Source organism: Trichomonas vaginalis, chromosome V, assembly GCF_026262505.1.
Source record: "Trichomonas vaginalis G3 chromosome V, whole genome shotgun sequence".
Taxonomy (NCBI): Eukaryota; Parabasalia; order Trichomonadida; family Trichomonadidae; genus Trichomonas; species Trichomonas vaginalis.
Window position 1 is genome coordinate 19,062,963 of NC_067207.1, and position 15,436 is coordinate 19,078,398.

The following is a 15,436-nucleotide window of genomic DNA, read 5'->3' on the forward strand; positions in this document are numbered from 1 at the left end:
TGACGTGACATCAATAAAATTTAAATTACGACTTTTGAAAAATAGCAAAAAGATCTCATGCACAGGCATATTTTCGAAATCCAATATATTATGCATCGGAAAGGTGTCATTTCTTTTTCGCTAGGCATTTGGGAAAAATTTTGTAAAAGAATAAGCCACCAATATTATTGTTAGTCATATTTTATATCATATTCACATCTAAACATTTACTATTTTATAAAACGAATGCACATTAATTTCTAAATTTACTCCACTTAGCAGAAATTTGACGTAAACACAGATTAATTTATATGTGAGTAAATCAATTCTATATAAGTTTATGCAGGAGAGTTCTATTTGAAGGAATTATTAAAGTTAATATAGATTAAAATAATGATTATTTATTTAAAAAACAAACAAACAGATAAAAATATAAAACAAAATTATACTTTGTCTTCAATCTTTGGAAGTTTTGTTGCATTCTTTGAAGTGGATTTCTTTGTTGCATTGATTGCTGACTTAGGACGAACAGGACCACTTCCGTAGTTCAATATAACTGTATCTCCAGCTCTGACAGGAGCACATGATTGTGGTTCTCCCATCAACCGTGCAATTTCTGAATCTGTGATCATTCCGACAACTCCGCCTTTTTCTCGACCACAAAGAAGACATTTGTAACCTCTAGTTGCCGCAGCTGTTGTGTTATCTCCTTCTGTAGCTGCTTGAACTGCATTCAAGTACTTAACAAACTCATCTTTGTGGATACATGATGAATTATCTTTCTCGATATTCTCAACTCTAGTTCCTAACTTAGAAACGGCGTTTTTAACAATCTGCAAAACTTTGTCAACTGTTTCTCGGCTGCAACAATGGTCAATCCTTTTATTAATTGCCTGGATAGCATCACTATTGATGCCATCAAATGATGACTGACTGCCATTCAAGTTCTCCAAATTCCTTTCGCTTCTTCTCGTCTTAGAAAGTTGGTGCTCAATTTCTTCAACTCTGACAACTAAATCTTGGAGTTTCTCCGACAGTTCCCTTGCACCACCTTCAACAATAATTGGCTTCAAGTTGCCTCTACTTTGTGTAGGATCCATTGATTGGTCAATGATTCCGGCTGAAGACATAGTTCTCGATAATCTTCGCCTTCTTCTTGTTCCATCGTTTGTTGTAAACGATTCTTCGCTTGTTGAACGGTCGTAATTCCTGTTGGAGCTTTCTTTTTCATTGTCCATGGAGAAAGACTGGCGCTGCACTTTGTCAAGACCTAAAAGGCCTGGAACAAAAGGAGTTTTGTCGTCATCAATGATTTGCGAGGGTTCAACATCGTCTGGAAGTAGCATTGATAGGGAGCGATTGTTCTCTAGACGCTCGGAAACATCGTTGTCGGGCTTTGGACTGATTTCGGACTCCTCATTTTCGGGATTTGTGTTAATTACAGCGGCTGGTCGATGAGGAGAGGCTGTATTGGAGCCAGGAGTTGGTGTTGTGACTGAGGCTGATGACATTGAGGATCTGGAGGAAACAATTGGAGTTGTAATCGTATTAATATGCAAAACTGCGTCTGTTTGGCTTCCTGTGGACTGATTTGAAGTCTCTATGTGGTTTTTTGAGTAAGATCGCTCGATAGCTGAGATTCTTCCGGCAGAATTGTTCATTGCAATTTCAATTTTTGCAAAAATATCGTTTAGAGTATCGGCAAGGCCTTCTTGCATCGAGGTAAAGTCTTGTTGTAATTTTGCGCAATCTGTATTTCGTACGTTTTCTATTTCTTTCTGTAATTCCGCGATTCTATCTTCAAATCCTTGCATTTGTGACTTTAGAGCTTCATTATCGATAGCTGGTGTTAATGTTTCGGCTGACCTGGAGCTAATTACTATTTCTTGTACTTCATCTGTTGTAGTTTGTAAAGAATCCATTTGAGATTTCATATTCAGAACATTATCGCTATTTTCTGATATTGTTTGTTGAGCAGCATCCATATTAGTTTCCAAAACCCCTAATCTTTCAAGAATTGTCTGCAATTTTGATTCATCAAAGGAACCATCAGTGGAAACAGTGGACATTTTCTCGAATTTATCACTTAATTGATCTAGTTTATATGCTAGCTCGTTGTGCATGTCGATTGTACTAAAGCTATCTGTAAATTTTTTTCTCATTTTTGTAATTCCATTGATAAGACCTGTGTCGATTTGCTGTTGAGCAGCCGTAATGAGTTCTACTTGCTTTTTATCGATGTTTGTTTGTGTTAATTCATATAAGTTATTGAATTTGTCGGTCATTTGATTTAAAGTTCTTTGATTTGTAGCCTGAATGAAATTAACATTGCGTTCGACTTCACCAATTCGTCCATTGCAGCTAACTAATTGTGCTTTCATGTCAACGATGGCATCATTAAACTCTTTTATTTCTTTTGCTCTCTGGCTATCATTTCTTAGATGTTCAATTCGTTTGTTGAGCTCAGAAAGGATTTCTCTGACATTACTGTAGTCGAACGAGATGTTCAAAAGCCCGTGTGTGATGACTTGATCAATGTCGTTCTCCTCCATCTAAAAAAACGTACGAATTTTATTATGATTTCATATTAAATTATAGTGATAATACAAAATAATATCTAATACTATTTTACATATCAACTTTCAACAAACAAAATTTCAAAATATTATGAGGTTATTGATGAATTTCTTACAGCCTTTGACTCTCTTATTACTATTGTATCATTTGATATCTATAAGTATTATCAAAATTCATAAATTTAATTACGAAATCTTTGTGGTCCTTGTATTCCACATGTATAATATAGCCTTTTTCTCCTAACAAATAATGAAGATGATTATTAGTCCGATACGAATTTTAGAATTATATAATGTCTGAGCAAGACGTTCATCCAAATGATTTCAGTGCACAGCGAAGTATGTATAAATACTACATCGATTCATATAATGCATTATATCAGCTGAAGACGGAAAATGAAGAAGAATTAAACAAGATTTATAATATGATCAAAACAGAGTTAATTGATTCAAAGAAATATCATCCCCAAAATATAGTCAAAGATATTTTAAACATTATTCCGTTTAATAACCGCTATACAAAGTCATATCTGACTCTTGCCAAATTCATAACTGATGACTACAATGTAAAAGAAGTCACTGATATTTCAGTTATTTCTGACTTCATATTTTATAAAGAATATGGAATTAAATTAGGCGAAATAATTTTCGTAAATATTAACTCAGAAAATATCAATATTCATACAGAAAATACAATTTATAGAGCAATCATGTATAATGACTTAGAGACATTCATCTCATTCACTGAAAGTAATGGATTTGATAAAGATCAAAAACTTAAAAGCATGTTATATCCCTTAGCTTATAATGAATATTCATTACTTGAATTATGTTGTTACCACGGAGCAATTGGTTGTTTCAAGTTATTAATAACGAAATTTAAATCAGAAATAACAAAAACATGTCTTCAATTATCATTTTTAGGCAGAAATCAAGAGATTATGAGTGAATGTTTGAAATATCAAAAACCAGATTCTTTTTGTATGGACTATGCAATTATTTCACACAACATTGATTTTGTTACTTTCCTAATGAATGAGTACAATATAGAGATCAATTTAGATTATTGTACAAAAAATAATAATCTAGAATCATTTTTAGTTTATTTCGATCAAACTAATAATTTTAACTTATGCTTTGATTATTCAAAACATTTTGAAATTCCATCTCTTTGTCAATATTTCCTTTCACTTGGTGCAAATGTTAATATAAAAAATTATTATGGAGAAACCGCTCTTCATTATGCAGCACTTAATAATAGTAAAGAAATAGTAGAAGTTCTTCTTTCGTATGGTGCAAATATCAATGAAAAAGATGAATCTGGAGAAACCGCTCTTCATAAAGCAGCACTTCATAATAGTAAAGAAGAAGCAGAAGTTCTTCTTTTGCATGGTGCAAATATCAATGAAAAAGATGAATCTGGAGAAACCGCTCTTCATATTGCAGCATTTAAAAATAATAAAGAAATAGTAGAAGTTCTACTTACGCATGGTGCAAATATCAATGAAAAAAATAAAAATGGAAAAGCTGCTCTTCATAATGCAGCACTTCATAATAGTAAAGAAACAGTAGAAGTTCTTCTTTCGTATGGTGCAAATATCAGTGGAAAAGATGAAGATGGAGAAACAGCTCTTCATGTTGCAGCACTTCATAATAGTAAAGAAATAGTAGAAGTTCTTCTTTCGTATGGTGCAAATATCAATGAAAAAGATGAATCTGGAGAAACCGCTCTTCATAAAGCAGCACTTCATAATAGTAAAGAAGAAGCAGAAGTTCTTCTTTTGCATGGTGCAAATATCAATGAAAAAGATGAATTTGGAAAAACAGCTCTTCATAATGCAGAATGTCAAAATAATAAAGGAATAGTCAAACTTCTTCTTTCTCATGGTGCCAAAATTTAATAGTTGTATAATGATATTTTCGAAGATGGATATCATTATAAAAAAAATTATTTTTGCTAAAAAAAAAATTCAAATTTATTTTGACAAACAAAATTATTTTTTTATGATGTGAAATAAGGATGACCGAGGGCTTGATCCATTGTATAACGCTTTGATGGATCAATCTCTAATAAGTGATGCATCAAATCTACGAGATTATCATCGACCAAATCGCTGCAGTCCTCTGAGAAGAAGCTGTCAATTGTATGTTTAGCGTGGTGGTTCATCAAAGCTGCTGCTTGTTCGTCAACATCGATATCTAATTTCTTTGCCAGACCAAATAAAGCAGAACCGCCAAATATAGTGGACATTTTACCTAAAGCTTCTGGACTGGATTTGGCTTTCCATGGGATGCGACCATCTGTCAAAACATCGTAAATAAAGGCTCCGACAGCCCAGCAATCGCCTGCAGAGCCATATCCGCGGTAACCAAGTAACATTTCTGGTGATCTAACAGTACGCGAACCTGCTTTTGGTGACATTGAATCTGTTATATAAGTTCCACAGCCCCAATCAATAACTTTGAGGTCAGAGAAGTCTTCACTTATCATTACATTCTCTAATTTGATATCGCGGTGAACAACACCTTTTCTATGAGCAGCTTGTAATGCAGTGCAAAGTGCTTTGAGGCAGAATTTAAGCCTTTTCGGAGTAAGTTCGTCAAAGAAATCATCTGTATCTAAGGATTTAACGAGTTCAAATACTAAGACAGTATTTTCTTTATGAATTACTTCGTAGAGCTGAACAATGTGTGGAAGACCACGAAGATCTTGTAGTAATTGGATTTCTGTTGATATGAGATGATCAGATCCTCTTTCAATGACTTTTATTGCTACAGGAAATTCGTTTTTATAAACGCCTTCGTATACTTCAGAGAAATGGCCTTGTCCAAGTTTTTCACCATACTGAATTGTTTCAATCTCTGGTAGTTTTTCTGGTATTTTCCTTGGTCCGCCAGCTGGTCTCCTCTCACTGCTACTCATAACTGAGTAAAAGTGACAATTGCCGATTGGAAGGATGATTATTTTTTGCAATTTATTGATGAAAAATATGAATTTGACGCATGCACATATATCAACTCCACGCATATCTTTCCTAAGGCATTTAGATTTAAGTTCCGAAGTTGATATACATGATACGAATTTCATCAATATTATTTCGGAACAATACGGTGGTGCAATATATCATAACGGCGATAGTATCCTTTCTATTAAACATTGCATGTTCCAAAAATGTCAATCATCGATAGAAAGTGGTGCAATTTATAAAGAAAAAGGAAAATTTGACTGTGTATATGCATGTTTTTATGGATGTTTTGTTTCAAATGAGTATAATCATGCTGTTGCAAATTCAATTTTTGTAAATAGTTGTTCATTTTTATTGAATTCATCAACAACAGCGAATTGTTCTTCCAATCCTTATTATATGCAGACAAATATTAAAATTATTCAATCAACATTGCTTCTCACCATTCATAACAGCACATTATGTCAAGGATCTGGATCCAGTTGTTTCATCTCATTAGTAGAAAGTAATTCAACTATTGGTTTAGTTCATGAGACTAATGGATCAAATTATTGCTGTATTAGATCAATTGGCGAATGTAGCTCATGTGCATTGAAGATTTCAAATTTCATATCAAATACTTTAAGCTATTTGTTAGGAGACAAGTCTATAACATGCCGCCAATGCTCGTTTTTCGGAAATACTATTGTAAGGCAACCACCTTTTATTAACGTTAAGCTTCAATACTGCTGGGGAGATTTTGACTCGCCAAATGTCTTCCGTATGATAGGGCGTTTTACTCAAGAAATAAGAACGAACGTCCCACATTTTTGTGATAACGGAATTTTTCCGGAGAAAAAAGAAAGAGGGAGACTGAATTTGATTAAAGTTCCTCAAGATGTCTCAGAAGTTTTAACGAATTCTTAATTCACGAAACTGTAGTTTAAAGGAAAAATCCGAATCAAATTTTCAAAAAATTCGGCCTCACAGGATTATCCAGTTCATTTTGCAGCATGTCATGGAAGTTTCCCTATTTATGAATCGAATTCGGGATTTGATCCTTTTTTGTTCAATGAATTTGATAATTAATAAAATCTTACCATGTATTTTTATGTAACTGTCATAACTTTTTATTGCCGAACATTCCTACCGAATAAAATAACCCAACTTTTTTTAATTATGGATTATATCATAATCTAATATAAAAATCTGTAATTATAGATATTTTAAGTCGCATTACCATAAGTAGTGTGAGATCTGCAACGTTGAAAAAATCTCTTTGATTAACAAAAAATTAGTGTAATAGCTCTGCTTTATAAAGTCAGTCTTTTTTCCTGGAAGATTATAGAAACTCACTCTTTCATCATTTCTTAAGGCTCGTAATTAACAAAAAGAATTAGACAAGAGTGAGATTTAGAGATTTTTAACCTGAATAAAAGGTAATGGATACATGTTTCAGATACTCGTATCAAAATCTCATATGTATTCTGTCACTTTTGTCGAATACAGAATTTATGTAAAATCTCAATTTGAATGGAGTCTATCGGCGCCTGGGAAAATCACGTCGAAGACTTAGTCGAAGAGGAAGCTTCTAGGGTTTGGCATCCATTTTATGATAGATATATAAACACTAGAGCGAGCCATGAAATTGGTATTCCTCAAATTTCGACGACAGATCCTGCTATTCAAATTGTCTGCAAATTGGCGGAAAATTTAACTGCAACAGAACACTTTGAGGTAGATGAAGATACTTTACCGCCGAAAGTTTTCTGTTGGAATGATATTTCAACAATTGATGCAAAAACAGCGAATAAAATGATAAAAGCAGGTATAGAAAAGGAATACTCACATCTAATCAACAATTTCACCATAGATTTTCAACCAGTTTCCATTGGAAATTCTGATCCAATTCCAATATCCAACGAACACTATCAGCAACTGATATACCATATTATCGATCCTACATTAGGTACATCTCAGAAGATTGTTGCCAAATCGACTGGCTTATCTGTCAAAGGATTATCAAGATCTACACCAAATCTCAAAGATCTCGCGAAGAAAGGCTACAAACAGCAAGTTGATATGCCTCTACAATCACTTCCGCTACAAGAAGACCCAGAAGCAATCAAAAGATTGGCAGATCAAATCGATTCAAACTCAATTTTCATTATAGACTGTAATTATGCAAAAAACGTGGCAGACATCATACATACCTCAGACCAATTTGTCACAATTTTCGGTGCGACCACAGATACATTGCATTATACACCTCAAGTTCCTTATGATTTATTTACTTCATGTCTTTTGACTCCTGCGAGCGTTGCATTGCTGTGGCTGTCAAAGGACTACTCAGATATCAAGTCAGGAGTACTTACAGACTACGATATCGTAACTTTGATTGAAAAAGTTCATGATTCAAAAATTTCAAATCCTATTATCGATATGATCGAAATTTGTTTGCAGGCATGTGTCGACCAAATGATATTCAAAGCTTACGAAGAGATGCCAGAGCGTTTTTACAAATCTTTCAGAACTACACCGATTATGTCGAAACTTTGTACGAATTTCATATTCGCAACACGTGTAATGAAGTCGTATTCCATGACTCCGTTCTCGTATCCTGATTTTCCTGATTTATCTCAGCATCCTTTGTGGGATTCTTTCGATGTACACGTAGATGAAGCTCTTTTTGGACTAATGGAAGCAGCAAAGCCTACTCCACAGACAGAAATATCTCTTGATACTGTTTTGAGGGAACAATTAACTTTATTGGAAAATTGGCTTTGTTTTCCAAACAAAAAGAGAAATCCACCAGGTGAATTCCAGTATATTGCTCCATTGTTAGACCTTCCGCAGTATTTCGAAGAAACAATCCATATTTGTTCCAAATTTTTGAGAATTTCGAGAAGATTTGTTGTCGGATTCTTAAGTACGAAAGCATTTTCATCATTAGCATTGATCATTAATGATACACAACGAGTCAAAGCAATGTCAGATGAAACAGCCGCTGACTTTTCTTATGTGGTCTTAAATTGTTTATTGGTGTCTCCCCCTCTTAAAACTGCTTTTGAGAACCATGTAGATTTTTGGATCGAAAGAGTGCATAGCGAGCATAAGGAACTCAGAACTATCTCTCTTGGCTGCCTATTGTTGTTTTCTGACTCTCCTGGAAAAGTTGACCTTTATATTCAGAGTGGCCTCAACAAATTCATTGAACAAATGATGCATGCGTCATCAATTCGTCAAAGAGCGCTTGCTCATCTGCTTCTTTCGACAATGCATGAAGATTTTACTTTCAAACATGAGGAATTCTTCGAAGAAAAGCATCCAATGGTCAGAGCCTCAATGGTATCGCAGATAAGAGCTATAATTGAGAAGAAGAAAGACCAATTGAACGATGAAATGAAAGAATTTATTTTCATTAGTTTGATTGATGGTTGCAATGACTTGGATGCAATGGTCAGAGAAGAATCTCTCGTTTCCTTGTCCTATTTGATCATGATTGACCCTGTAAGATTCATAAATAGACTTGAAGAGTTCCCTGACTTCGATAAAGACGCAACTGATCATATAAATACCACGATCCTTACATATCAGATGCAAACAATGACTTTCGACCCTTCTTTACGAACATGCGAAAGATTGATCGAATTTATGCAGTTCATTGACGCTTGTATGCCTGAAGAAGCGCGTAGAATATCCCAAGAAAGGGTTCCGTCGAGGTTAAAAGTTCCTTCTGAGCGACCAAAGTTGATAAGATTCAGTGGACGGTCAAGTAACAAAGAAAAATCGAATGAAAAGACAGCCAATGACATGCACAACATGAGATTCACGTTCAATACCAAATCAGAAGTAGAAGAAAACGAAAAACCGAAAGAAAAGAAGACAAGGTTCTCTTTCTCCAAGAATTCGAGGGATCCACCTCCTCCACCCCCTGTTGTAAGGCGATATATCAAGAAAAAAGCCCAAGTTTTGTCATCAAATGTATCAAATGCGCTTTTGACGACAATTTCACGTTCTCTTGAGAGTTCGATCGAACCGTTAGCATTTATAGAATGTACACTAGAGAATAGCCACTCCAACTCCAAACTTGTAGGAAATCCTTCGATATCTCCTTCAGGATTGCTTTGTTGTGCAGATGAAAACGGAGCATTGCATGTACAGACATCTTCAAACATGTTGAAAGGCCACAGAGTCTATGATTTCTTCCGTCCTCACGTAACAAAAGAAGGAATGCCTCCTTCCATGTTCCCAATGATGAAAGCGAGAGAAGACTACAAGGAAGAAGTCATATTTAACGATTTCATTGACGATTACCACTTATTGGCCGTTTCCAGCAGATCTCAAGTTATAATTGTTGATACAATGAGTTTAGATCCTAATGCAGCCTTTTGGATGGCCCCTCCTGACATCAACAGATCCCTAATTGTTGATTACAACAACAGGGACTACAAAATCCTGCATTATCATCAAGCAGCGAATGTATCAATTTTTGATTTGGGCTGTTTGCAGAAATGTCAGACGATATCGATAGATTTTTCGAAGACAGAGAACGTAGAATGGCTGAAACCGTATTCTACATTGTTCTACGTCGCTCAACAAGATTTATCAATTTTTGATACAAGAATGCCTGGACGAGCAGCTGTAATTCATGGTGCAGGACCAGGTCTCATCTCTTGTAATGCAAGTGGTGCATCTCCTTTCAGTTTAATTGCTGGATATTCAAGTGGAAACGTATCTTTGTTCGAAATGAGGACAATGACCGAGGAATCCTCATACAACATGGGTAAAGGTTTGTCACACTTCGATGTCCACAAACATTTGCCTTATGCTGTTGGAATTTCTGATTCTTTGGTTTCTTTTTCTTCTGAGACTGGAGTTTTGGAAATGAAGAAGCATATGGTTGGAACTGTTCCTGAGGCATTCGCTTTGCATCCAAACGAAAATGCCTGCGCTATCAAAATTAATAACAGAGTTCAATCAATTTTTATTGATTACGATTCATGAAAATGTTATTTTTATTTGTATTTGTTGTTAAATAATAGATTTTGATTGTATAATTTTGAAATTTTTTTGAACATACAACATCTCAATCGATAAAAATTAATTTTCTTATCAAAATTCAATAAAAATCTTCTTTGTAAGAAAGATTTGGCGATATGAATTTAAGATTTATCTTTAAAACTCAAACAAAATTTGAGATATTTTGCTAATCCTAAAAGCATATTAATGCAATCAAGATTATTTGATCAACTCTAATAACTATTCATTCACACCATTGAATTGACAATTTAAAAAAGCCAATAAAATTTTGATAAATTATTTGATGTAAAAAGCTCAACATGCAATTCTAAGCCTTGACAAGTTAATAGAAAGAAATTTCTTGGATATTACTAATAAAAAACAACAAGTTTAAGTTATATAGAACAACAATTCAATAAAAATAGAGAACAACATAGTAAACATTTCGTAAAATCTTCTTAACTAATAGGTATTAGTGTGCAAGACTTTGTAAATGAGAAAATAATTTTCCTAATTCATCGATTTTTGAAACATCGATAAAAAAGTGTGTGCATAAGTGAGCTGAAGGGAAACTATTAATTATACTTGGATCAGCGTTCAAAAAAACTATTAACGGAACGCCTTTAAATTCTGTATAAATTTCGTCGAAAGCCTTTCGACTTTCGTGGATTCGCTCCATCTGGGAGCCATTTACGACGTATACTAGTATGTCAGCGTCATTTATATAGTTTTTCCAGACATTTCGAAACATAGGTTTTCCAGCTAAGTCCCAAAATCGCAATATAGTCGAATCCTTTGATATGTCTTCGGAATTTAGCCCGTATGTGGGCAGAATTGTCTTTTCTTTTCTAGTGGGATCAGCATATTTTAAAAGTTTTTCAACTAAAGTTGTTTTTCCAGCGCCGTCAATACCGAGGAATAAAACAGATGCTTTCTTATGTAGTTTATTCCATAATTCTTCTGCAATTCCCTTGACAAGGCCATACATTCAAATAATTTTTTTCAAAAATATGTAGGATGTCACTTTTTGTTGTCACTCCAATTTGTCAAGAAAAGTATGAGAAAAAATGAGCGAATTTTTCTGAAAGGATCTTGAGTAACTATACTATTTGCACTTGCATATCTGCTGCTAATTTAGAGAGAAATGAAAAATATAGCTCAAAGAACCTTGACCAAATAGGATTTTGCTCATTTGTTGAATATTCATTTCGTTTCTTTGTTACTCAGCTTGAATGTGAGAACTAATTGACTTTTCTTTTATAATTTTGACCCATTGTTCTGTTTTTTAGTTAAAATAATATGAATTGCTAAATTAATGTATAGAGATCTACATATTGCAATCCAAATGATACATCCCTTCATTGAGATTCTTAAAATCAAGTTATTGAAATATGTTTCTATATAATTTTATTACAATCTAGTCTTTCATGTATATAACTTAGTTATTTTTTAATTAATAATGATCGCTAAATATAATATTTATATGGCGTTTGTAGTATGCATGTAAGATATGATGTATGATTGAACCAGTGTATTGAATGAATATCATCATTAAAGAATAGAGTTTGAACAATGTTGAGTATCAAATTTAAGCATTGAGTTCATAGAAATATTAAATATCAATGGGTTATTAGCTAATTCAACCTTTTAAAAGATTTCGAAAATAATCATGATAGAATATGAAAATATTGAAAATATAACAAGTTTATATGTATATTTTAAATAAATTTAATGATGATTTTTGAAACCGTGATAGTTTTGATTAAAATAATTTCAGAAAAAATTTTTTATCTCATCATTAATGATAAATGGTACATTATGGCCCTATAATAGTTTTTAATTTTAGTTGATGACGTGTTCGCAAAGAATCATATAAAATCAGAACGATAGTAATCGTTTGGTCTAATACTCAGAATTTGATAAGCGGTAGTCCTCTGAAATCTAAAATCAAGGCATTCAATTCGATTGAAACGATGGCTGAATTAGTTCTCAAAATTCCTGTATGTTTCCTTTCAAATAATCAATGAGTGTTATAGACCGAAAATAGATTTTTTCGGTTTTCTCTTCAAATAATTGAAAGAATGATACTATTATAGGTTTATTATATTATATAGCATATAATCATGCTATAGCCGAAAATTATAAGTTTTGAGAAGATTGAATATAACACAAATAAATTTGAATGTAAGTTAAATTGCTTGTTGTTTTTAATAGCTATTTAATGAGAAATCCAATATTGCAAAATTCAAATTGAATGATTGAAAGAACAGAAAAAGTCATTCTTTTCAATTTCGAATATGTTTCATTGTATTTATAATTATATGGCAAATAAGATATTTAAACTTGATTTTTGAAGGAAAATTCACAAAATTGAATAAATTCAAATAATTTTTATTCAAAAATAAACTAGTTATTTGAGTTTAATACTAATTATCTATTCAAACTACAAAGTTTGTAATTTAAAATATTTTGTGAGATCAGATTGAATTAATTCAAGGTTCTTTTCAATTAATATGAATGACCATATTACGCATTTTCGAACATTATAAAAATATATAAAAATGGGAGACGAATGTTAAATTTGCTAGACATGGGGGAGTTGTCTGCAAAGTTTTAGCTCTTATCTCTAACAAAAAATTAATTTTTAAAAAATGACCGAATACGTTTCACAGCGAGAAAAAATAAAAGGCAAGATAGAATTTTCTAGACATAAAGAAGTTGTTTACCGAGTTTTAGCTCTTATCTCTAACAAAAAATTAATTTTTAAAAAAATGACCGAATACGTTTCACAGCGAGAAAAAAATAAAACTGTACACTGATTTTCATTTTCATTTCCAGTCACTTTACTTATTATTTTTCTTTTTTTCATTTTAATTATAAATTATTTCATAATACGTTTATTTACGTTACCATTTTCTTTATTCTTTTGAATTCCATCCTAGACACTTCTAGAATATTTTGATTGTTAACGTACTTCATTAGAATGAATCCTTACAAAGGGTATGTTGATCGAATTTACCTAATTGGTATTTCCAATCAGATTGAAGAAGGTAAAATGACATGGGAAGAAGCTTGCACCCATGTTCCCATCGCCCCAACCCTTCAATCAAATGATTTCAAATATTTAGATGTTTCAAAATCTTTTTTACAAAATCAATTTAGCTTACAGAATATCCCATTGCCTAAAGGCAAGAAAGGTCGTAGGGTCAATCCCTACGACCAAATCAAAGCTCTTGCTGTGATACATGACCACTGGGCCTTTCCTGTGGTCAAACAAAACAATGGAAACGTTTGAAATTACAACAAATTGATGTATCTTATAGAGAAGTACGCAGATACTTCAAAGAAAATCATTTCACCAAGACGCGATTAGAGCATGCCGGGCTAGAAACAGCAGTAAGATATTGGGTGCTTTCACCCAATCTTATCTGGCACGCAGATGTTCATTATTTTAGGGTGTTTGTGGCCAGTATATTTATGGCATAATCGACGATTTTAGCCGCAAAGTCCTAGCGTGTATACAAATACCAGATATGCTGGCAGCGACGACAGCGAACGTTGCGGCTTCCGCCTTCATTGAATTTGGCGCCCCTTATTGTTTCTGGACCGACAACGGTTCAGAAAATAGGGGCGCCTTTCAAGATCTACTTGATCTTTGGGCGTCCAATGGCGGCATACAGACTCTCATTCTCCCTACCAAAATGGGAAGATTGAGAGATTCTGGCCGACATTGGAGCGCTGCCAAAGCATTCAGGCTATTCCTGCCTTTATTTGGGAGTACAATAATAACACACCGCATGAAGATCTCCCAATTAATCCATTCACTGGAACAAATTTCACGCCAAATCAAATGTATCAGCTGAAACCGAAATACACAAATGCAGATACAGAAAGGTTGTGGCAAATATGGGATACAGATACAGGCATGACCGCTGTTGACACATTCACAGCGTAATAATAAACATAATTTTTTAATTTCATTTTTAACAAGTTTTTTTAAATGTATGTAATGAATAATTCATTAGAATATGATAATGCACATTGTAACAGAATAGAACAATCACCAAATTTTTTTTGAAATTAAAAAATAAAAGTAAAAAGTATAAAGTAATCTAACCAAAAAAGATATTTAAAAGAATTTTGGAAAAAAAGAATAAGGATAATGATATTATTTTAGATACACAATCGATGCACTGAAGAATAATCCGGTAAAATGATGATATAAAATTAGATTATTTTACAAGTAGCTAAAAGAATAAAACTATAATATAAAATAAATGAAGTTTAATGAAACAATAAAGGTTAAATAAATAATAAAGATTTTTATTTTATATCAGTATTAAGAAGAAGTAACAGCTGACACTTGGTAGACAACTTCTTTCTGTCTAGAAAATTCTATCTTGCCTTTTATTTTTTTCTCGCTGTGAAACGTATTCGGTCATTTTTTTAAAAATTAATTTTTTGTTAGAGATAAGAGCTAAAACTCGGTAAACAACTTCTTTATGTCTAGAAAATTCTATCTTGCCTTTTATTTTTTTCTCGCTGTGAAACGTATTCGGTCATTTTTTAAAAATTAATTTTTTGTTAGAGATAAGAGCTAAAACTTTGCAGACAACTCCCCATGTCTAGCAAATTTAACATTCGTCTCCATTTTTATATATTTGGTTTATAATGTTCGAAAATGCGTAATATGGTCATTCATATTAATTGAAAAGAACCTTGAATTAATTCAATCTGATCTCACAAAATATTTTAAATTACAAACTTTGTAGTTTGAATAGATAATTAGTATTAAACTCAAATAACTAGTTTATTTTTGAATAAAAATTATTTGAATTTATTCAATTTTGTGAATTTTCCTTCAAAATCAAGTTTAAATATCTTATTTGCCATATAATTATAAATACAATGAAA

At 32.8% G+C, this 15,436-nt stretch overlaps 5 protein-coding genes across 5 annotated transcripts, besides 2 other annotated features; 2 read left to right on the forward strand and 3 right to left on the reverse strand.

The window, feature by feature from the left end:
* Positions 1-422: 422 nt before the first annotated feature.
* On the reverse strand, positions 423-2,531 carry TVAGG3_0363380 (uncharacterized protein; the record flags this gene model as incomplete). Its single annotated transcript, XM_001315872.1, has 1 exon — positions 423-2,531. The coding sequence occupies one exon, from the start codon at positions 2,529-2,531 to the stop codon at positions 423-425; it is 2,109 nt and encodes a 702-aa protein (XP_001315907.1).
* Positions 2,532-2,848: 317 nt separating this feature from the next.
* Positions 2,849-4,456, forward strand: TVAGG3_0363390 (ankyrin repeat and SOCS box-containing protein 4 family; the record flags this gene model as incomplete). The annotated part of the gene is made up of 1 exon (XM_001315871.1): positions 2,849-4,456. One exon carries the CDS (start codon positions 2,849-2,851, stop codon positions 4,454-4,456), a length of 1,608 nt encoding a protein of 535 aa, XP_001315906.1.
* Positions 4,457-4,530: 74 nt separating this feature from the next.
* Positions 4,531-5,994, reverse strand: TVAGG3_0363400 (protein serine/threonine kinase protein; the record flags this gene model as incomplete). Its single annotated transcript, XM_001315870.1, has 1 exon — positions 4,558-5,643. One exon carries the CDS (start codon positions 5,641-5,643, stop codon positions 4,558-4,560), a length of 1,086 nt encoding a protein of 361 aa, XP_001315905.1.
* Positions 5,995-6,890: 896 nt separating this feature from the next.
* TVAGG3_0363410 (TOR signaling) lies at positions 6,891-10,704 on the forward strand (the record flags this gene model as incomplete). Its single annotated transcript, XM_001315869.1, has 1 exon — positions 7,034-10,507. The coding sequence occupies one exon, from the start codon at positions 7,034-7,036 to the stop codon at positions 10,505-10,507; it is 3,474 nt and encodes a 1,157-aa protein (XP_001315904.1).
* Positions 10,705-10,816: 112 nt separating this feature from the next.
* Positions 10,817-11,709, reverse strand: TVAGG3_0363420 (Golgi to plasma membrane protein transport; the record flags this gene model as incomplete). The annotated part of the gene is made up of 1 exon (XM_001315868.1): positions 10,995-11,510. One exon carries the CDS (start codon positions 11,508-11,510, stop codon positions 10,995-10,997), a length of 516 nt encoding a protein of 171 aa, XP_001315903.1.
* Positions 11,710-12,552: 843 nt separating this feature from the next.
* Positions 12,553-13,330: a mobile genetic element.
* A 1,542-nt stretch (positions 13,331-14,872) lies between these two features.
* Positions 14,873-15,436: part of a mobile genetic element that runs on past the window's edge.